Genomic DNA, 22,130 nt, shown 5'->3' with positions numbered 1-22,130 from the left:
ATGTCCAGATCATCAGATTTCGCGCAAGTTGTTTTTTGACTTTCATTGACGATGCATGACTTCCGTGTGATATTCCTCCTTGCTGGCGTTACTCTGGCTGCCGCTCAAGGCACTTGGGGCCCCACAGTTTTTGGTGGACAAGGCCCTATAAGTGCATTGCCTGGCAACCCTTTAAGCTTTGGCCCTTTTGCTCGTCCTGGTAGCTACCCAGCAAACATAAATGGCGGACTTCCGGAAAATGGATTTCCAAGTGGTATTCCGAGTGCAAGTGCAGGCGTAATTGCAAATGCATTTCCTGGTGGCAATCCGAGTGCAGGTCCAGGTGTAATTCCAAACGGATTCTCTGGCGGAATCCAAAGTGGAGGTCCAGGTGGAATACAGAATGGAGTTCCAGGTGGAATTCCGATTGGCATTCCAGGTAGTCGTCCTGGTGTTCAACCAGTTCCATGGGGACCATCTGGTGGCTCTCCTGGCGGTCGTCCTAGTGGACTTCCTGGCGTTCGTCCTGGTGGCCTTCCTGGTGGGCTTCCTGGTGGCCCTCTTGGTGGCTTTCCTGGTGGCCTTCCTGGTGGACTTCCTGGTGGTCCTCCTGGTGGACTTCCTGGTGGTCCTCCTGGTGGTCCTCCTGGTGGTCCTCCTGGTGGTCCTCCTGGTGGACTTCCTGGTGGCCGTCCCAGCGGCTTTCCTGGTGGGCTTCCTGGTGGCCCTATTGGTGGACTTCCTGGTGGTCCTCCTGGTGGCCCTCTTGGTGGACTTCCTGGTGGGCTTTCTGGTGGCCCTATTGGTGGACTTCCTGGTGGTCCTCCTGGTGCCTTTCCTGGTGGCCTTCCTGGTGGATTTCCCGGTGGACTACCCGGTGGTTTTCCTAATAATCAATTTCCTTGGGGTCCATGGACACCTGCAACTACAACAGAAGCAAGCCCCGTCACCACTACAGCAGTGAACGATGAAACCACGACAGAAGAGAACATCGAAACCACAACAGGAGAGAACGATGGTGAAACCACAACAACAGAGTTTGACATCGAAACCACAACAGGAGAGAACGATGATGAAACCACAACAACTACCACTGAAGAGAACGATGATGAAACCACAACAACAGAGTTTGACATCGAAACTACCACTGGAGAAAACGATGATGAAACAACGACAACAGAGCTTAACGTAGAAACCACAACAGGAGAGAACGATGATGAAACCACAACAACAGAGTTTGACATCGAAACCACAACAGGAGAGAACGATGATGAAACCACAACAACAGAGTTTGACATCGAAACCACAACAGGAGAGAACGATGATGAAACCACAACAACTACCACTGAAGAGAACGATGATGAAACCACAACAACAGAGTTTGACATCGAAACCACAACAGGAGAGAACGATGATGAAACCACAACAACTACCACTGAAGAGAACGATGATGAAACCACAACAACAGAGTTTGACATCGAAACCACAACAGGAGAGAACGATGATGAAACCACAACAACTACCACTGAAGAGAACGATGATGAAACCACAACAACAGAGTTTGACATCGAAACTACCACTGGAGAAAACGATGATGAAACAACGACAACAGAGCTTAACGTAGAAACCACAACAGGAGAGAACGATGATGAAACCACAACAACAGAGTTTGACATCGAAACCACAACAGGAGAGAACGATGATGAAACCACAACAACAGAGTTTGACATCGAAACCACAACAGGAGAGAACGATGATGAAACCACAACAACTACCACTGAAGAGAACGATGATGAAACCACAACAACAGAGTTTGACATCGAAACTACCACTGGAGAAAACGATGATGAAACAACGACAACAGAGCTTAACGTAGAAACCACAACAGGAGAGAACGATGATGAAACCACAACAACAGAGTTTGACATCGAAACCACAACAGGAGAGAACGATGATGAAACCACAACAACAGAGTTTGACATCGAAACCACAACAGGAGAGAACGATGATGAAACCACAACAACAGAGTTTGACATCGAAACCACAACAGGAGAGAACGATGATGAAACCACAACAACAGAGTTTGACATCGAAACCACAACAGGAGAGAACGATGATGAAACCACAACAACAGAGTTTGACATCGAAACCACAACAGGAGAGAACGATGATGAAACCACAACAACAGAGTTTGACATCGAAACCACAACAGGAGAGAACGATGATGAAACCACAACAACTACCACTGAAGAGAACGATGATGAAACCACAACAACAGAGTTTGACATCGAAAACACAACAGGAGAGAACGATGATGAAACCACAACAACTACCACTGAAGAGAACGATGATGAAACCACAACAACAGAGTTTGACATCGAAACTACCACTGGAGAAAACGATGATGAAACAACGACAACAGAGTTTGACATCGAAACCACAACAGGAGAGAACGATGATGAAACCACAACAACAGAGTTTGACATCGAAACCACAACAGGAGAGAACGATGATGAAACCACAACAACAGAGTTTGACATCGAAACCACAACAGGAGAGAACGATGATGAAACCACAACAACTACCACTGAAGAGAACGATGATGAAACCACAACAACAGAGTTTGACATCGAAACCACAACAGGAGAGAACGATGATGAAACAACGACAACAGAGCTTAACGTAGAAACTACCACTGAAGAGAACGATGATGAAACCACAACAACAGAGTTTGACATCGAAACCACAACAGGAGAGAACGATGATGAAACAACGACAACAGAGCTTAACGTAGAAACTACCACTGAAGAGAACGATGATGAAACCACAACAACAGAGTTTGACATCGAAACCACAACAGGAGAGAACGATGATGAAACCACAACATCTACCACTGAAGAGAACGATGATGAAACCACAACAACAGAGTTTGACATCGAAACCACAACAGGAGAGAACGATGATGAAACCACAACAACAGAGTTTGACATCGAAACTACCACTGGAGAAAACGATGATGAAACAACGACAACAGAGCTTAACGTAGAAACTACCACTGAAGAGAACGATGATGAAACCACAACAACAGAGTTTGACATCGAAACCACAACAGGAGAGAACGATGATGAAACCACAACAACTACCACTGAAGAGAACGATGATGAAACCACAACAACAGAGTTTGACATCGAAACTACCACTGGAGAAAACGATGATGAAACAACGACAACAGAGCTTAACGTAGAAACTACCACTGAAGAGAACGATGATGAAACCACAACAACAGAGTTTGACATCGAAACCACAACAGGAGAGAACGATGATGAAACCACAACAACTACCACTGAAGAGAACGATGATGAAACCACAACAACAGAGTTTGACATCGAAACTACCACTGGAGAAAACGATGATGAAACAACGACAACAGAGCTTAACGTAGAAGCTACCACTGAAGAGAACGATGATGAAACCACAACAACAGAGTTTGACATCGAAACCACAACAGGAGAGAACGATGATGAAACCACAACAACTACCACTGAAGAGAACGATGATGAAACCACAACAACAGAGTTTGACATCGAAACTACCACTGGAGAAAACGATGATGAAACAACGACAACAGAGCTTAACGTAGAAACTACCACTGAAGAGAACGATGATGAAACCACAACAACAGAGTTTGACATCGAAACCACAACAGGAGAGAACGATGATGAAACCACAACAACAGAGTTTGACATCGAAACCACAACAGGAGAGAACGATGATGAAACCACAACAACTACCACTGAAGAGAACGATGATGAAACCACAACAACAGAGTTTGACATCGAAACCACAACAGGAGAGAACGATGATGAAACCACAACAACTACCACTGAAGAGAACGATGATGAAACCACAACAACAGAGTTTGACATCGAAACCACAACAGGAGAGAACGATGATGAAACCACAACAACTACCACTGAAGAGAACGATGATGAAACCACAACAACAGAGGTTGACATCGAAACCACCACTGAAGAGAACGATGATGAAACCACAACAACAGAGTTTGACATCGAAACTACCACTGGAGAAAACGATGATGAAACAACGACAACAGAGCTTAACGTAGAAACTACCACTGAAGAGAACGATGATGAAACTACAACAACAGAGTTTGACATCGAAACCACAACAGGAGAGAACGATGATGAAACCACAACAACAGAGTTTGACATCGAAACCACAACAGGAGAGAACGATGATGAAACCACAACAACTACCACTGAAGAGAACGATGATGAAACCACAACAACAGAGTTTGACATCGAAACCACAACAGGAGAGAACGATGATGAAACCACAACAACAGAGTTTGACATCGAAACTTCAACAGGAGAGAACGATGATGAAACCACAACAACAGAGGTTGACATCGAAACCACCACTGAAGAGAACGATGATGAAACCACAACAACAGAGTTTGACATCGAAAGCACAACAGGAGAAAACGATGATGAAACAACGACAACAGAGAATAATGAGGAAACGACCACAGAGCACCACCACAGGAAAAAGCATAAGAAGCATAACAAGAAAGGACATAAAAAAGACAAGAAGAAGAAGAAAGGACATAGAAACCATCACGACAACAGGAGGCAATATAGACTCTTCGACTGGGGTGATTATTAAGCCACCATACGAGAGAACATAAAAACCTCCTCAGAAGGAAGCGATTCCTTATGAAGCGACTACAGATCTTGAAATTGAATCGACAAGTGTGGAGAACGATGAAAAAACTACTGATCTTTGCATAATATCCAGCACAGAACTTAGTTTTTAAGCTAAGTAGCTGTTTATAAAACTTATTGGAATATCAATAAAACTTAAATAAAATTGTGTAGATAATTAGATGATTCGATGATAACCAATAGCAATGCGTGTCGTGGCGTTCAGTTTGTTTATTTCGGTTAGTCTAGACATGACTTATCTGTTTGGGGCTAATCAAAGCACGCGCGAAACGTTAAGCAATTAGTGTCGATAACAAATTTATGTCGGTGAACTGGCGCAAAAACTGAAGGTGAATGTGAAAAGTATAGAGTTGGAGTTGGAGATGCAAGGAATAGGAATAGGGGAGGGGGCAGCGAATAAGGGGCACCTCGAACTTGGACACTTTGCATTTTACACGTAATAACAATTACAAATGCGCACTCCACAAATCAAGTGAAGCATCCGGCTGCGGGGCAGCTATTGCAGTCAACGAAGTATATACCGAAGCATAAAGTCCTGGAATATCGGGGATACGAGGAGGGGTCATACTATCCGTAACATGGCTGGAGCTTGGCGCAGCTTGGTTACCGGGCTCTGGCCTCCCAGGCACTAATTACAATTCAGGACGCGTTGCACTCGAAAGTTGTTGCTCATTCAACACTCGAAGCGAGTGGCGCACAAGTGCAGAACAAGGAGCGACTGCGAATGGGAATGGGAAAGGGAGTGGGAGACTGGAAAGCGGGGAAGCGGGGAAGGCGCATCCCAAATCCCTTCGACCGCCCGCGTTTAACATCAAAGTAGCAATTTGCCCAGACCTTCGCCAACCTGCGACCCGCTGTTGCGGCGCCCAAAAGTGTTGTTGTAATTAAATTATGTGCCAAGTGACGTTGCGTCCTCGTCTTCGTCGACATTGGAGGAGTTATAGTCGGGGAGTTCGAGACAGTGCTGAAGTACACACACACACACAGAAGAAGAGGAGCAGTAGTTGTGTCGTCGAGGGTGGCAGACGTTGGAGTCGTTGCTTTTCTTGTGCCCATCTGAGATGTTGTGGCAAATTAAGTTTGCTTTTGTTCTAGATTAAAAAGGCATTGAAATGTCGACAAGGACGTCGACGTAAAAGTCTCGCGCTCATGGATATTCCTTTGGCAGGGAAACGGCGGCAGTCAAAATGACGCCTTTGGCAAAATTAAGTTAACTTTGTTAAGTTTGTTTTGCTTTTGGCTGTCGGCCAGTTAAGTTCATGATTAACTTCACCCCAAGCACAGAAATTAAATGCGCTTCGAACTCGAACTTGAACACGAATTGGAAGTCAATGTCGCTCTCAATTTGGGGATGCATTCAAAACTCACTTAAATTGTAGTTTTTCTAATGCTCTGAATACATTTATGTTCATTGATCGTTTTCTTTCTCGTTAGTGATTCATAACCGTTTAATTTGATTATTTATGTATATACACATTCACATTACTTATGCACGCATTTATTGTACTTATTTCAATTGGGTATTTCAAACTAATTAAACGTGGGTCAAATTCGCCAACTTAATGGTAATTAAATTCAAATACAGTCACCGTTTGTGGCATGATTGCCACCTGAACGCTTAAGTGTTCTCAAACTTGCCCAGTTGCTCGCATAGCTGTCAAATAAATATGGATTAATTTTGTGGATAACAAGCATAACAGTTTGGGCTTGTCTTTGCTACTGTTTGAGCTTCTTTCCCCTCACTCTCTTCCGCAATTTGCTTGTTGCATGGGGGAAACCAAAGACAAAGACAAAGCTCAAAGTCAGCCCAAATTGACACTTAACCCTGAAGCCAAAAAGTAGATAAACTTCTCTGATAATAGATTTAATGTGCCTAATTTTGCTAATTTTGCCTTTTCCGGTGTAGCCAAAATAATTAACACGCATGTGAGCCGGAAATGCTATCAACCTATGAACTTTCTCTCCTTTTGGTATGGCTTACCTCCTACACAGAAAGAAAAAACTTGCTAAAATCTTGAATCAAGATTGTATGATGTCAAAATTGAACCAAAAAGGTTTTTTCTTAAATCAAGATTAAAATTATTCAAGAAATCTAAATTGCCCAATCTTAAAAGTTAAGATTATAATCTTGTTTCAAGAAAGGAAAAATCTAAAAATTGAACAACGAATGCAAAATCTTAAATTAATGAATTTTAAACTTAGATTGTTAAAAAAATAAATATATAATATCAACAACACCATTTATTCTCATTTTATAGGAAGAGAATTCCTACATTTTGAAAAACAAGAACAAAATAATTTTTTGTTAAATCGAAAAAGTCTTAAATAAAGATATTGAAAAGTAGATATTTCAATGTTAATATTCTTGAATTAAGATTTTATTCTTAGAATAAAATGTTTGTCTTATAATGAGAATAATTTTTTCAACCTAAAAATCTTATTTCAAAATTGTTTTGTTTTTTAAGATTGAAAACATTTAATATAAAGATTTGCAATCTACTTTTTAATCTAGATTTTTTTCTGTGTGTGTATCTTTGTCTGTTGTCGGCTCCATTGAACCCATCTAGTTTGTCACTTTTGTAGCAAATTGCAGGCTGCAAGAACGCTTGTCCAAACTTTTCTCTTCTTCGAAGCGCACACTTCAAATGGGTTGCTCCGACTAAAGTGTGAATTATTTAAGAATTTGTAAGGATTTGGTTTTAATTTTTGGAAACTATACAAATATTTCTGATGTATATGTTTTAGAATTCTTTAGCGTTAATATAAAATCTTTATTCCAATTTAATGCTGTTCAATTGTAGAGCATATCAACGTCATTGCAACGTTTAGAAAAATGTTGTCCCTCCTCTCTCTCTGGTTGTTGTTGCCATAGTTTTTGCTCTTGGTCAATATCATAACAAGTTCAGGCCAAAAGCAGACAGACACACCAACACACACGCACACACACACGCACACAAACACACACGGACCCAACACCCACACGTATGTACAAAGTTGTATCTGTGTTTGTATTGCTAAACCCATAATCTTGTTGTTTTATAACTTTTAATACCTATAATCCTTTGTCGTTGTTGTTGTTGTTTCACATGTTTGCCCCGTTTTGCTGTGGTGGGGTGATTTCATTTTGTCGCCACAGCATTTGGAGGCTTGTTTTATCCTTGTTGTTGGTGTTGGTGTTGTGTGAGCTCCAACAAGTTAACATGTTGTTTGTCGGAAATTGACCAAATAAAATTAAATAGTAAACAATTCTCCTCTCTTCCGACTCTCTTCCCCCCAACGCAAAAAAACTTCATCCTCTTCATCTCTTTTTCTGTGGCATACACAATTTAGTTGCCACAACCTGAGGCAACTAAATTTTCCAATTATATGTTGGAATACAATCAACCAATAATCCATTTCCAATACCAATGAAGCGTTCACTGTCTGGCCATAGAAATGAACATATTGCTGTAGACCAGGAATGAGAGAATTGAAAGGCGAATGAGATCTATGTGTGTTGCGTTACCTTACATCCTTTGATACATACTTGGCCTAAGTAATAGTTATGACATTTTTTGAAATATTAATTGGCATAATTTTAAGTGCTTCTAGCAAATATTTTAAAGTCAATGTTATAAGAATAGAAAATTAGACTGGATAGGAATTCATTTTAAATATGTAATAGTTGATTTGTTTTTTTGTACATAATTACAGATATTTTGTTTTTCCAATAGATAGCAAATATAAGCTTTGTGAATGTTTTTAATTTGTCAGCCCTTATTATAGAACATATTTAAATTAACTTTAGTGTTTCATTTGTTATTAATCGCTTTAGCTCTATAGCTCACAGTGTATATACAGAGAGTTTTTGATAATGTGCAGTTGGCTTGGAAGGTTTATCGGATTGAGATACAGAACTACAGGCGAGTTATTCAGAAACTGTGGTGATCTCTGATTCTTTAGAGGCTTCGGTTGTGGTGCTGTCAGCGTCGTTCGCCTCAGTAGAGTTGCTGTTGTTGTTAGGAGCCGATGGACCTGCCTCAGGAACTCCCTGAGGACCGAATTGCTGGCCGCCTTGTTGACCACCCTGGGATCCACCTTGTTGTCCGCCTTGCTGGCCTCCCTGATTGCCTGATAGCTTGTGAGCATCAGCAGCAATGATAGCAGCTAAAGCAACCAGGACAATGATGATTGAAGCACGCATTTTGGTATTTTCCAGATGTAAAACTGAATGATGTCTTTTTATAAAAAGTGTGGGCTTTGTATACTAATTTTTTCTTTGAGGAGAATTTTCTTACAGCTGTTTTGGTTAATGACGAAATTTAATTAAGAAATTGACGTCATGTGGTGAATCACATATGTAATACTACATGTTGTATTATTTGATAATCTATTCAAGGTGTTTTAATGATGAAGGATTGACTCTATTGCGTACTTACTTAGAACAAAAATTGCGATCGTTTACTAAGCGATTGCCTGAAATGCGTTGAGGTTCTGGGAAACAGTTGAGTAGCAGTTGAGCATATGTCACACATACACAGTTATACATGTAAATCAAAGTTGGAGAATCCTTGTAATGTTTGCCGGCTTGACATCGCCTCTTAGCTCATCCGCTTTCACTCGGTCCACCGCCTAGTCCAACACACACACATACAAATTACACACATATTCTGAAATTTATGGCATTGGCTTTTTCAATGAGATACTTAAATCAATTATCATCAGCTTGCTCTGTCAATGCATTGCCATGTCTTTCATTTCTGCGCAACTGTTGAGCAACTGTTGGTTAAAAACACCCTCAGCAAGAGTTGCAAAGCTTTTCTGCCCGACCACGCCCACTTAATTGAACCGCCTTCACTAATATCTCGGTCCGCTGCCTAGTCAAGCACTCACACACAATTTGGCAGACATACACTAAAATTTTTGGCAAGCCAATTTTTGCCTTCAAAGATCATTTGCAATGCCTTCAAATTGTGCAGAACTGTTGAGTATTAGTTGGATAAAAGCTGAACTGTTGAGTAGCAATTGTATAGATTAGCTAGGCAATCTTTGTGAAGCTCGCCTGGCTGACCACGCCCACTTGATCCATCCGCCCACACTGATAACTTGGTCCGACGCCTAGTCAAGCACACACACATGCATTTCACATACATTCATCAAAATTTTTGGCATCGACTTTTTGCACACATAGAGTACTTGCAATGCCTTGAGGTTCTGCATAACTGTTGAGTAAGAGCTGCTCAACTGTTGAACCTGCAAGCTTAGAATTCTTTATGAAGCGCTTCTGCCCGACCACACCCATAAAACTCATCCGCCCACTTGGTCCGCCACTTAGTCAAACACACACACACATTCATTTCACACACATTTCGCAAAATTTTTGGCAACCCAATTGTACGCCTACTCACAAAATTGTGCATCTTACGATTATCTTCAGCTTACTTTGTCAATTGTACACAACTGTTGAGTAACAGTTGATCAAAAGAGCTCTAAGTAGGCTGAATGCTGGGAAATCTTTCTGCCAAAGCAACATCGGTCCGCCGCCTAGTCAAACACCCACTCAAGCTAATTTTACACACTTTGATAACTTTAAATTTCAATACCCCATTTTCATTATTATTGTAGCTGGTAGCTGTATCCGTTTCCATCTGTAGATTTTCAGTATATTTCAGTTTTTTCTGGTAGACTATTTCGGTATATAGTAGAGTATCAATGATAATATCGCACTGTTTTTCTTTTATTGGGAACGGGTAGTGGGTATCTCATAGTTAAGCAGATTTGACTGAAGCTGGTTTCCTTGTGAATTTCATATGAGAGGATTATATAAAATGGCTTTAATTCCGAACACCATATTTTTTTGTAATCATAAATTTTATTTCTTCAGATTCGTTTATTTGAGAATTTATAATAATTTGGGATTTCCTAACAGATTAATAATTGAAAGTTTTATGTGTTGTCAAAATTAATTTTTATTAATATCCAAATGGTAAAATAAATTGCCAAACTTTTGGAAAAATATAATTATTCTGTAGGTTGATAGAATAAAGAATGTTTGGGAATTTATGCAGCAACTGTGGTGGTCTCATCGGCAGCGACTGTTGAGGTTGAGGCCTCAGTTGTGGTTGTGCTGTCAGAGCTGGATTCCGTAGTGCTGGTGGTGGTGCTGGTGCTAGAACTGTTGTTAGGACCGCAGGGACCGCCCTGAGAACCTCCCTGGGGACCTCCTTGGGGACCTCCCTGGGAACTTCCTTGTTGACCACCCTGTGATCCACCTTGTTGTCCGCCTTGCTGGCCTTCCTGATTGCCTGATAGCTTGTGAGCATCAGCAGCAATGATAGCAGCTAAAGCAACCAGGACAATGATGATTGAAGCACGCATTTTGGTATTTTCCAGATGTAAAACTGAATGATGTCTTTTCCTAAAAAGTTTGGGCTTTATATACTAATTTTTTCTTTGAGGAGAATTTTCTTACAGCTGTTTTGGTTAATGACGAAATTTAATTAAGAAATTGACGTCATGTGGTGAATCACATATGTATTACATGTTGTATTATTTGATAATCTATTCAAGGTGTTTTAATGATGAAGGATTGACTCTATTGCGTACTTACTTAGAACAAAAATTGCGATCGTTTAGTAAGCGATTGCCTGAAATGCGTTGAGGTTCTGGGAAACAGTTGATTAGCAGCTGAACGTAAGTCACACATACACAGTTACACATGTAAACCTAAGCTGGGGAATCTTTGTAATATTCTCCGTCTTGACATCGCCACTTAGCCCATCCGCTTTCACTAATATGTTAACTCGGTCCACCGCCTAGTCCAACACACACACATACAAATTACACACATATTCTGAAATTTATGGCATTGGCTTTTTCAATGAGATACTTAAATCAATTATCATCAGCTTGCTCTGTCAATGCATTGCAATGTCTTTCATTTCTGCGCAACTGTTGAGCAACTGTTGGCTAAAAACACCCTCAGTAAGAGTTGTGAAGCTCTTCTGCCCGACCACGCCCACTTAATTGAACCGCCTTCACTAATATCTCGGTCCGCTGCCTAGTCAAGCACTCACACAAAATTTGGCTAACATACATTAAAATTTTTGGCAAGCCAATTTTTGCCTTCAAAGATCATTTGCAATGCCTTCAAATTGTGCAGAACTGTTGAGTATTAGTTGGATAAAAGCTGAACTGTTGAGTAGCAATTGTATAGATTAGCTAGGCAATCTTTGTGAAGCTCGCCTGGCTGACCACGCCCACTTGATCCATCCGCCCACACTGATAACTTGGTCCGACGCCTAGTCAAGCACACACACATGCATTTCACATACATTCATGAAAATTTTTGGCATCGACTTTTTCGTACACATAGATTGCTTGCAATGCCTTGAGGTTCTGCATAACTGTTGAGTAAGAGCTGCTCAACTGTTGAACCTGCAAGCTTAGAATTCTTTATGAAGCGCTTCTGCCCGACCACGCCCATAAAACTCATCCGCCCACTTGGTCCGCCACTTAGTCAAACACACACACACACACATTCATTTCACACACATTTCGCAAAATTTTTGGCAAGCCAATTGTACGCATACTCACAAAATTGTGCATCTTCAGCTTACTTTGTCAATTGTACACAACTGTTGAGTAACAGTTGATCAAAAGAGCTCTAAGTAAGCTGAATGCTGGGAAATCTTTCTGCCAAAGCAACATCGGTCCGCCGCCTAGTCAAACACCCACTCAAGCTAATTTTACACAGTTTGATAACTTTAAATTTCAATACCCCATTTTCATTATTATTGTAGCTGGTAGCTGTATCCGTTTCTATCAGTATCTTTTCAGTATATTTCAGTTTTTTCTGGTATATAGTAGAGTATCAATGATAATATCGCACTGTTTTTCTTTTGTTGGGAACGGGTAGTGGGTATCTCATATTTAAGCAGACTTGACTGAAGGTGTTTTCCTTGTGAATTTCATATGAGAGGATTATTTAAAATGGCTTTAATTCCGAACACCATATTTTTTTGTAATCATAAATTTTATATCTTCAGATTCGTTTATTTGAGAATTTTTATTAATTGGGGAATTCCTAAGAAATTAATAATTGAAAGTTTTATGTGTTGTCAAAATTAATATTTATTAATATCCAAATGGTAAGATAAATTGCCAAACTTTTGGAAAAATATTATTATTCTGTAGGTTGATAGAATAAAGAAAGTTTGGGAATTTATGCAGCGACTGTGGTGGTCTCATCGGCAGCGACTGTTGAGGTTGAGGCCTCAGTTGTGCTGTCAGAGCTGGATTCCGTAGTGCTGGTGGTGGTGCTGGTGCTAGAACTGTTGTTAGGACCGCAGGGACCGCCCTGAGGACCTCCTTGGGGACCTCCCTGAGAACCTCCCTGGGGATCTCCCTGGGGACCTCCTTGGGGACCTCCCTGAGGACCTCCCTGGGGACTTCCTTGAGGACCTCCTTGTTGGCCACCTTGAAGTCTAAGCTTGCGAGCATCAGCAGCAACGATAGCAGCCAGAGCAACCAGGACAATGATGATTGAAGCACGCATTTTGGTATTTTCAGATGTTAAACTGAATGATGTCTTTTCCCAAAAAGTGAGAGCTTTATATAGCGATTTTTCATCAACAGAATCAGCATTTCGCTACAGCTGTTTTTGGTGATGACGTTGTATCATTCGTAAATTGTCGTCATGAAGCCGTTTGCGCAAAAAGATCGTATTAGATGTTGTTTATTATTACATAAAATTTATTTAAGATAACAAGTCGTAGTTTCTCAAAAAAGATAGTTTGGCGTAGTGTTGTTTTTATACCCGCTACCCATAGGGTAGAAGGGTATTATAACTTTGTGCCGGCAGGAAATGTATGTAACAGGTAGAAGAAGGCATCTCTGACCCTATAAAGTATATATATTCTTGATCAGCGTCAACAGCCGAGACGATCTAGCCATGTCCGTCTGTCCGTCCGTCCATATGAACACCTAGATCTCAGAGACTATAAGAGATAGAGCTATAATTTTTTTTCGACAGCATTTGTTATGTTTGCACGCAGATAAAGTTTGTTTCAAATTTTTGCCACGCCCACTTCCGCCCCTGCAAATCAAAAAATCGAATAACAAGCGTAATTTTAAAGCTAGAGTTGCGAATTTTGGTATATAAAATAATAACTATAGTAGTTATGATTCCTGAAAATTTGCGATCAGATAGAAATTGTCGAAGTTATTAAGGAAATACTTTTGTATGGCAAAAACGCCTACTTACTAGGGGTCTTAGTTGCTTTAGATGACAATCTGGTATATTGTGCCGTCTATGGTATATTTTGAATGGTGTACTATATCGATATACCACATATACCATTTGGTATATTTTTAGTATTTTTGCAGTATATTTGGTATATTTTGAGAAATATAATGCAAAATATATAGCTTTTATTCAAAATGGGTAGCGGGTATCTCACAGTCGAGTACACTCGACTGTAGCTTTCTTACTTGTTTTTTTTTTTTGTGAAAAGAGATAAAAATGAAACTTTAAAATAAGAAATTTATACAAATTATTTTATTCAAACATTTCATAACTATTTGACTCTGCATGATAGGATAGTTCATAGTTCTGGCATTAAATAAGTCAAGAAAAAGTATTTAAAATGGCAAAAGAATAATAAGTAGGTGTTAATCTTCAAGTAATGTACTTAAATATGTTACAAGGACATACATATAGATTGGAGAGGCAGTTTCTATGTGCAATGCATGTTAATAAAATCAGTAATCTGGTCTTCAAAGTTATTTAGAAATAAAATCTAATCAAGGAAAGCTCTTTCCTACGATCTGTAAATTGTGATGTAAAATAGCTAGAGTTAAAATCAAAATTAAAACATTGGACCAAGAATATATGATTTCAAAATTGGTCAAAGAAGGTTTATTCTTAATTTCAGATCGAAATTCAATAGATGGTCAAATCTTGAAACTTATTCTAAGTTTATGAATGGAAAAATTTCAGAATTTAATCAAGAAGGCAAAAATTAAATCAAAATTTAACAAAAGATAGATTGAAATAATTATAAATCTAGATTTGTAATCTACTTTTCAATCTAGATTTTTTTCTTTTTGTGAAGGAATACCAACAAAAATACTGTACTATTAACAAATAAAATAGTAATATTATGTATTTAATGAATAAAATGTATTCATTACTTATTATTAATATGTCAGGTTTTTGTTTTGTATCATTCAAATTATTTTTATTTTCTGTTGTTGCTTATTTGACTTCGTTTTATTTAATCATAAAGTACGCCGAACTTATGTCTTATTATTTCATAAATAAGATATATTGATAATTTCGAACTCTTTGAGTTGGCAGCAATGTGCAATAAAAAGAGGTTGGCAGCTCGAAACTAACGACAAGAAACTTACTATATTTTTTACGTTTTAAGCTATTTTTTTTATTTATATTCAGACGGTATAGTAATTTAACAAATTGTGGGAAATAAATAAATTTAAAAGGATATGGGCAGGTAAAATAATTTTGAGTTTATGCAGCAACTGTGGTGGTCTCATCGGCAGCAACTGTCGAGGTTGAGGCTTCGGTTGTGGTGCTGTCAGCGTAGCTAGCTTCTGTAGTGCTGGTGTTGTTGCTAGGACCCCATGAACCACCCTGGGGACCTCCTTGGGGACCACCTTGAGGACCGCCCTGCTGCCCACCTTGTTGACCACCCTGTGATCCACCTTGTTGTCCGCCTTGCTGGCCTTCCTGATTGCCTGATAGCTTGTGAGCATCAGCAGCAATGATAGCAGCTAAAGCAACCAGGACAATGATGATTGAAGCACGCATTTTGGTATTTTCCAGATGTAAAACTGAATGATGTCTTTTCCTAAAAAGTTTGGGCTTTATATACTAATTTTTTCTTTGAGGAGAATTTTCTTACAGCTGTTTTGGTTAATGACGAAATTTAATTAAGAAATTGACGTCATGTGGTGAATCACATATGTAATACATGTTGTATTATTTGATAATCTATTCAAGGTGTTTTAATGATGAAGGATTGACTCTATTGCGTACTTACTTAGAACAAAAATTGCGATCGTTTACTAAGCGATTGCCTGAAATGCGTTGAGGTTCTGGGAAACAGTTGAGTAGCAGTTGAGCATATGTCACACATACACAGTTATACATGTAAATCAAAGTTGGAGAATCTTTGTAATGTTTGCCGGCTTGACATCGCCTCTTAGCCCATCCGCTTTCACTCGGTCCACCGCCTAGTCCAACACACACACATACAAATTACACACATATTCTGAAATTTATGGCATTGGCTTTTTCAATGAGATACTTAAATCAATTATCATCAGCTTGCTCTGTCAATGCATTGCCATGTCTTTCATTTCTGCGCAACTGTTGAGCAACTGTTGGTTAAAAACACCCTCAGCAAGAGTTGCAAAGCTTTTCTGCCCGACCACGCCCACTTAATTGAACCGCCTTCACTAATATCTCGGTCCGCTGCCTAGTCAAGCACTCACACACAATTTGGCAGACATACACTAAAATTTTTGGCAAGCCAATTTTTGCCTTCAAAGATCATTTGCAATGCCTTCAAATTGTGCAGAACTGTTGAGTATTAGTTGGATAAAAGCTGAACTGTTGAGTAGCAATTGTATAGATTAGCTAGGCAATCTTTGTGAAGCTCGCCTGGCTGACCACGCCCACTTGATCCATCCGCCCACACTGATAACTTGGTCCGACGCCTAGTCAAGCACACACACATGCATTTCACATACATTCATCAAAATTTTTGGCATCGACTTTTTGCACACATAGAGTACTTGCAATGCCTTGAGGTTCTGCATAACTGTTGAGTAAGAGCTGCTCAACTGTTGAACCTGCAAGCTTAGAATTCTTTATGAAGCGCTTCTGCCCGACCACACCCATAAAACTCATCCGCCCACTTGGTCCGCCACTTAGTCAAACACACACACACATTCATTTCACACACATTTCGCAAAATTTTTGGCAACCCAATTGTACGCCTACTCACAAAATTGTGCATCTTACGATTATCTTCAGCTTACTTTGTCAATTGTACACAACTGTTGAGTAACAGTTGATCAAAAGAGCTCTAAGTAGGCTGAATGCTGGGAAATCTTTCTGCCAAAGCAACATCGGTCCGCCGCCTAGTCAAACACCCACTCAAGCTAATTTTACACACTTTGATAACTTTAAATTTCAATACCCCATTTTCATTATTATTGTAGCTGGTAGCTGTATCCGTTTCCATCTGTAGATTTTCAGTATATTTCAGTTTTTTCTGGTAGACTATTTCGGTATATAGTAGAGTATCAATGATAATATCGCACTGTTTTTCTTTTATTGGGAACGGGTAGTGGGTATCTCATAGTTAAGCAGATTTGACTGAAGCTGGTTTCCTTGTGAATTTCATATGAGAGGATTATATAAAATGGCTTTAATTCCGAACACCATATTTTTTTGTAATCATAAATTTTATTTCTTCAGATTCGTTTATTTGAGAATTTATAATAATTTGGGATTTCCTAACAGATTAATAATTGAAAGTTTTATGTGTTGTCAAAATTAATTTTTATTAATATCCAAATGGTAAAATAAATTGCCAAACTTTTGGAAAAATATAATTATTCTGTAGGTTGATAGAATAAAGAATGTTTGGGAATTTATGCAGCAACTGTGGTGGTCTCATCGGCAGCGACTGTTGAGGTTGAGGCCTCAGTTGTGGTTGTGCTGTCAGAGCTGGATTCCGTAGTGCTGGTGGTGGTGCTGGTGCTAGAACTGTTGTTAGGACCGCAGGGACCGCCCTGAGAACCTCCCTGGGGACCTCCTTGGGGACCTCCCTGGGAACTTCCTTGTTGACCACCCTGTGATCCACCTTGTTGTCCGCCTTGCTGGCCTTCCTGATTGCCTGATAGCTTGTGAGCATCAGCAGCAATGATAGCAGCTAAAGCAACCAGGACAATGATGATTGAAGCACGCATTTTGGTATTTTCCAGATGTAAAACTGAATGATGTCTTTTCCTAAAAAGTTTGGGCTTTATATACTAATTTTTTCTTTGAGGAGAATTTTCTTACAGCTGTTTTGGTTAATGACGAAATTTAATTAAGAAATTGACGTCATGTGGTGAATCACATATGTATTACATGTTGTATTATTTGATAATCTATTCAAGGTGTTTTAATGATGAAGGATTGACTCTATTGCGTACTTACTTAGAACAAAAATTGCGATCGTTTAGTAAGCGATTGCCTGAAATGCGTTGAGGTTCTGGGAAACAGTTGATTAGCAGCTGAACGTAAGTCACACATACACAGTTACACATGTAAACCTAAGCTGGGGAATCTTTGTAATATTCTCCGTCTTGACATCGCCACTTAGCCCATCCGCTTTCACTAATATGTTAACTCGGTCCACCGCCTAGTCCAACACACACACATACAAATTACACACATATTCTGAAATTTATGGCATTGGCTTTTTCAATGAGATACTTAAATCAATTATCATCAGCTTGCTCTGTCAATGCATTGCAATGTCTTTCATTTCTGCGCAACTGTTGAGCAACTGTTGGCTAAAAACACCCTCAGTAAGAGTTGTGAAGCTCTTCTGCCCGACCACGCCCACTTAATTGAACCGCCTTCACTAATATCTCGGTCCGCTGCCTAGTCAAGCACTCACACAAAATTTGGCTAACATACATTAAAATTTTTGGCAAGCCAATTTTTGCCTTCAAAGATCACTTACAATGCCTTTAAATTGTGCAGAACTGTTGAGAATTAGTTGAACTGTTGAGTAGCAATTGTATAGATTAGCTAGGCAATCTTTGTGAAGCTCGCCTGGCTGACCACGCCCACTTGATCCATCCGCCCACACTGATAACTTGGTCCGACGCCTAGTCAAGCACACACACATGCATTTCACATACATTCATCAAAATTTTTGGCATCGACTTTTTCGTACACATAGATTGCTTGCAATGCCTTGAGGTTCTGCATAACTGTTGAGTAAGAGCTGCTCAACTGTTGAACCTGCAAGCTTAGAATTCTTTATGAAGCGCTTCTGCCCGACCACGCCCATAAAACTCATCCGCCCACTTGGTCCGCCACTTAGTCAAACACACACACACACACATTCATTTCACACACATTTCGCAAAATTTTTGGCAAGCCAATTGTACGCATACTCACAAAATTGTGCATCTTACGATTATCTTCAGCTTACTTTGTCAATTGTACACAACTGTTGAGTAACAGTTGATCAAAAGAGCTCTAAGTAAGCTGAATGCTGGGAAATCTTTCTGCCAAAACAACATCGGTCCGCCGCCTAGTCAAACACCCACTCAAGCTAATTTTACACAGTTTGATAACTTTAAATTTCAATACCCCATTTTCATTATTATTGTAGCTGGTAGCTGTATCCGTTTCTATCAGTATCTTTTCAGTATATTTCAGTTTTTTCTGGTATATAGTAGAGTATCAATGATAATATCGCACTGTTTTTCTTTTGTTGGGAACGGGTAGTGGGTATCTCATATTTAAGCAGACTTGACTGAAGGTGTTTTCCTTGTGAATTTCATATGAGAGGATTATTTAAAATGGCTTTAATTCCGAACACCATATTTTTTTGTAATCATAAATTTTATATCTTCAGATTCGTTTATTTGAGAATTTTTATTAATTGGGGAATTCCTAAGAAATTAATAATTGAAAGTTTTATGTGTTGTCAAAATTAATATTTATTAATATCCAAATGGTAAGATAAATTGCCAAACTTTTGGAAAAATATTATTATTCTGTAGGTTGATAGAATAAAGAAAGTTTGGGAATTTATGCAGCGACTGTGGTGGTCTCATCGGCAGCGACTGTTGAGGTTGAGGCCTCAGTTGTGCTGTCAGAGCTGGATTCCGTAGTGCTGGTGGTGGTGCTGGTGCTAGAACTATTGTTAGGACCCCATGGACCCCATGGACCGCCTTGGGGACCTCCCTGAGGACCTCCTTGAGGACCTCCCTGAGGACCTCCTTGAGGACCTCCCTGAGGACCTCCCTGGGGACCTCCCTGAGGACCTCCTTGGGGACCGCCCTGGGGACCTCCCTGGGGACCTCCTTGTTGGCCACCTTGAAGTCTAAGCTTGCGAGCATCAACAGCAGCGATAGCAGCCAGAGCAACCAGGACAATGATGATTGAAGCACGCATTTTGATATTTTCAGATGTAAAACCGAATGATATCTTATCCAAAAATGTTGGGCTTTATATAGTATTTTTACGGCGTCTAAGCTTTCGAAATAAATGGGAATTTTCTTACAGCTGTTTTAAATGGTGACGAAATCTGTTAAGTGAATTGACGTCATGTGGTGAATGGACCACAAAGTTGATATTTCATTTACAATAGAATAAAATGAATTCAAGCGCATGTGTGTTTATAAATGCAATACAATCGCAAATAAATTTTTAGCTTTGACATTGTCATGACTTTCGGGTGGAACAAACCTTTTGTTGTATAAATTTGAGCTTCATTTATTCTAAAATATTTTTCTTAATTAACAATAAACTTGTGTTTTTGATTAATAGTAACAATATGCTCGTGCTCATTGCTTGATCTGTTTAGTTGATTTCATAACTAAGATGTTAAGCTACCAAATAATGTCAAATATCCCATATTAAGTGCTCCATTAAACTTTTTCATCTGTATCACAAAATTAATGAAATAAATCGTGCTGTGGAAATTATTTCTAAGCCTTCGATTTTAGTAAACATATTTGTAACTTTATTTATCTTCGTAAATTAGATTGTAAATAAAAATACATTAAAAAACACCAGCTGATTTTATTATCAGAATTGCAACTTGGAAAATGAAATTCAGATTTACAAATGACAAATTTTGATTTTCCATAATCAGAGTTTTGCATTCTTTTAGATTTTTAGTAAATGGACAATTTTTAGTATTCTAATCTATAAATGAAGCTCTGATGGTTTACTGAAATGTGTTTTACATTTACATTTAATTTACATTAGAGTTTTTCTTTTGCCGAGTTTTGTATCATCTATATATGTTCGTTTAAACTCCCTTAAATGAATATGAGGTTTGATTCTAATAAGTTTTTCCTGTGTTGTTATAGTACTCCTTTTTTTTTGATGTACTGGTTCAATACTTAATAAAGAAGTTTAAATTAAAAAATATATGTTTGTATTTATAAACGGCATTTATTTATATACATTTGCTTTGGTAAATTTAGAATTTTTTTGAGAAAAAATTAATGTTGAAATAAGAATTGCTAACAAATTAGGCAGCAACTGTGGTACTCTCATCTGAAGCGACAGTTGTGGTTGAGGTTGAGGCCTCAGTTGTGGTTGTGCTGTCAGAGCTGGATTCCGTAGTGCTGGTGGTGGTGCTGGTGCTGGAACTGTTGTTAGGACCCCATGGACCCCATGGACCGCCCTGGGGACCTCCCTGAGGACCTCCTTGTGGACCTCCTTGAGGACCTCCCTGGGGACCTCCTTGAGGACCGCCCTGGGGACCTCCTTGAGGACCGCCCTGGGGACCTCCTTGAGGACCGCCTTGGGGACCGCCTTGGGGACCGCCCTGGGGACCGCCCTGGGGACCTCCTTGCTGTCCACCTTGACGACCCTGACGACGTCCAAATCTTTGAGCGTCAACAGCGGCGGTAGCAGCCAGAGCAACCAGAACGATGATGATTGAAGCACGCATTTTGCTTTTTCCAGATATAAAACTGAATGATGTCTATTTCCCAGACACCGTGGGCTTTATATAGTGATCTTTTCTTTGCGGTCTGCGATTCCAAATCAAGTGGAAAGTTTTTACACAGCTGTTTTGGACAATGACAACGACGTGTCTACGTGTCTTTGGCAAATTGACGTCACGTGGTGAATGGACCATAATGATCATTTAGCACTGTGTTATTTCAAGTCTAAAATGTCGTCAAGTTCAATGCCAAAGGATTGTAATTAAATTTCAGTTATGTTTAGTATTTTCTTATAATTTTCTGTGCCCAGCAGTTATTATTGATTATTTTTGGGCAATATTCAGTGTGAAGTTTATTCTAAACCTAAAGGACATTTACTTGTGTCGACATTTGAATTTGAATTTTATTATTTAGCATTTTCGTTTTGCCCTTTTACAAAGTTGATTTTTAATTACTCATTTCAGTTGGACAGTAAAATGCAAACATTTTGCCCACATTTGACCTTTCACCGCAAATTGGATGCAACAGATAAATTGTATTATTTACACATGTTTCTAATTCATAAATTCCCAATGTTTAATTTCGAATTCAGTTGATTTAAAGTACTTATTTGCAGAGCAAGTCAAAGTTGCCAGACAGTCAAACACACACACACACACACACAGACATGCCTCTTATTTGTTGATGATGCGGCTTTGTTAATTG

At 39.3% G+C, this 22,130-nt stretch overlaps 3 protein-coding genes and 1 long non-coding RNA gene across 55 annotated transcripts; 2 read left to right on the top strand and 2 right to left on the bottom strand.

The window, feature by feature from the left end:
* Positions 1 to 45: 45 nt before the first annotated feature.
* LOC127566383 (mucin-5AC-like) lies at positions 46 to 4,665 on the top strand. Its single transcript, XM_052008457.1, has 7 exons — positions 46 to 268; positions 317 to 997; positions 1,790 to 2,168; positions 2,350 to 2,510; positions 2,600 to 3,021; positions 3,358 to 3,987; positions 4,150 to 4,665. Exons 1-7 carry the CDS (start codon positions 52 to 54, stop codon positions 4,663 to 4,665), a joined length of 3,006 nt encoding a protein of 1,001 aa, XP_051864417.1. The 5' UTR covers positions 46 to 51.
* Positions 4,666 to 8,631: 3,966 nt separating this feature from the next.
* On the bottom strand, positions 8,632 to 8,907 carry LOC117565498 (tenecin-3-like). Its single transcript, XM_034244610.1, has one exon. It carries the CDS (start codon positions 8,905 to 8,907, stop codon positions 8,632 to 8,634), a length of 276 nt encoding a protein of 91 aa, XP_034100501.1.
* A 1,684-nt stretch (positions 8,908 to 10,591) lies between these two features.
* Positions 10,592 to 21,447, bottom strand: LOC117576808 (tenecin-3). 50 transcript variants are annotated; one of them, XM_052003783.1, is made up of 5 exons: positions 21,205 to 21,447; positions 19,776 to 19,823; positions 19,704 to 19,739; positions 13,143 to 13,166; positions 10,698 to 10,936 (listed from the first exon to the last, which is right to left on the bottom strand). In XM_052003783.1, the coding sequence occupies exons 1-5, from the start codon at positions 21,428 to 21,430 to the stop codon at positions 10,764 to 10,766; spliced, it is 507 nt and encodes a 168-aa protein (XP_051859743.1). In that variant the 5' UTR covers positions 21,431 to 21,447; the 3' UTR covers positions 10,698 to 10,763. The 50 variants fall into 50 exon arrangements, with proteins under 50 accessions (XP_034117782.2, XP_051859755.1, XP_051859810.1 ...); XM_052003795.1 differs by lacking the exons at positions 19,704 to 19,739; positions 19,776 to 19,823 and adding an exon at positions 19,752 to 19,775 and having other exon boundaries at positions 10,593 to 10,936; positions 21,193 to 21,447; XM_052003850.1 differs by lacking the exon at positions 21,205 to 21,447 and having other exon boundaries at positions 10,593 to 10,936; positions 19,728 to 19,739; positions 19,776 to 19,956.
* Positions 10,642 to 21,153, top strand: LOC127565447 (uncharacterized). 3 transcript variants are annotated; one of them, XR_007954750.1, is made up of 3 exons: positions 10,642 to 10,735; positions 19,524 to 19,594; positions 21,054 to 21,153. It is a non-coding gene; the product is annotated as an uncharacterized LOC127565447 (long non-coding RNA). The 3 variants fall into 3 exon arrangements; XR_007954751.1 differs by lacking the exon at positions 19,524 to 19,594 and adding an exon at positions 12,900 to 12,970; XR_007954748.1 differs by lacking the exons at positions 19,524 to 19,594; positions 21,054 to 21,153 and adding exons at positions 12,900 to 12,970; positions 17,431 to 17,525.
* Positions 21,448 to 22,130: the final 683 nt, after the last annotated feature.

Source organism: Drosophila albomicans, chromosome X (genome assembly GCF_009650485.2).
Source record: "Drosophila albomicans strain 15112-1751.03 chromosome X, ASM965048v2, whole genome shotgun sequence".
NCBI classification, from domain to species: domain Eukaryota; kingdom Metazoa; phylum Arthropoda; class Insecta; order Diptera; family Drosophilidae; genus Drosophila; species Drosophila albomicans.
This window is presented reverse-complemented; position numbering and strand designations above follow the sequence as displayed.

Coding starts and splice junctions, on each gene's coding strand:
- LOC127566383 (XM_052008457.1), top strand. CDS start 52: ATGCATGACTTCCGTGTGATATTCCTCCTTGCTGGCGTTACTCTGGCT. Junction 269..316: donor AAGTGGTATTCCGAGTGCAA/GTGCAGGCGTAA, acceptor ATCCGAGTGCAG/GTCCAGGTGTAATTCCAAAC. Junction 998..1,789: donor CACAACAGGAGAGAACGATG/GTGAAACCACAA, acceptor CCACAACAACAG/AGTTTGACATCGAAACTACC.
- LOC117565498 (XM_034244610.1), bottom strand. CDS start 8,907: ATGCGTGCTTCAATCATCATTGTCCTGGTTGCTTTAGCTGCTATCATT.
- LOC117576808 (XM_052003766.1), bottom strand. CDS start 21,430: ATGCGTGCTTCAATCATCATCGTTCTGGTTGCTCTGGCTGCTACCGCC. Junction 19,824..21,204: donor TCAAGGAGGTCCCCAGGGAG/GTCCTCAAGGAG, acceptor GCCAACAAGGAG/GTCCCCAGGGAGGTCCCCAG. Junction 13,167..19,715: donor TCAGGGAGGTCCTCAAGGAG/GTCCTCAGGGAG, acceptor GCCAACAAGGAG/GTCCTCAAGGAAGTCCCCAG.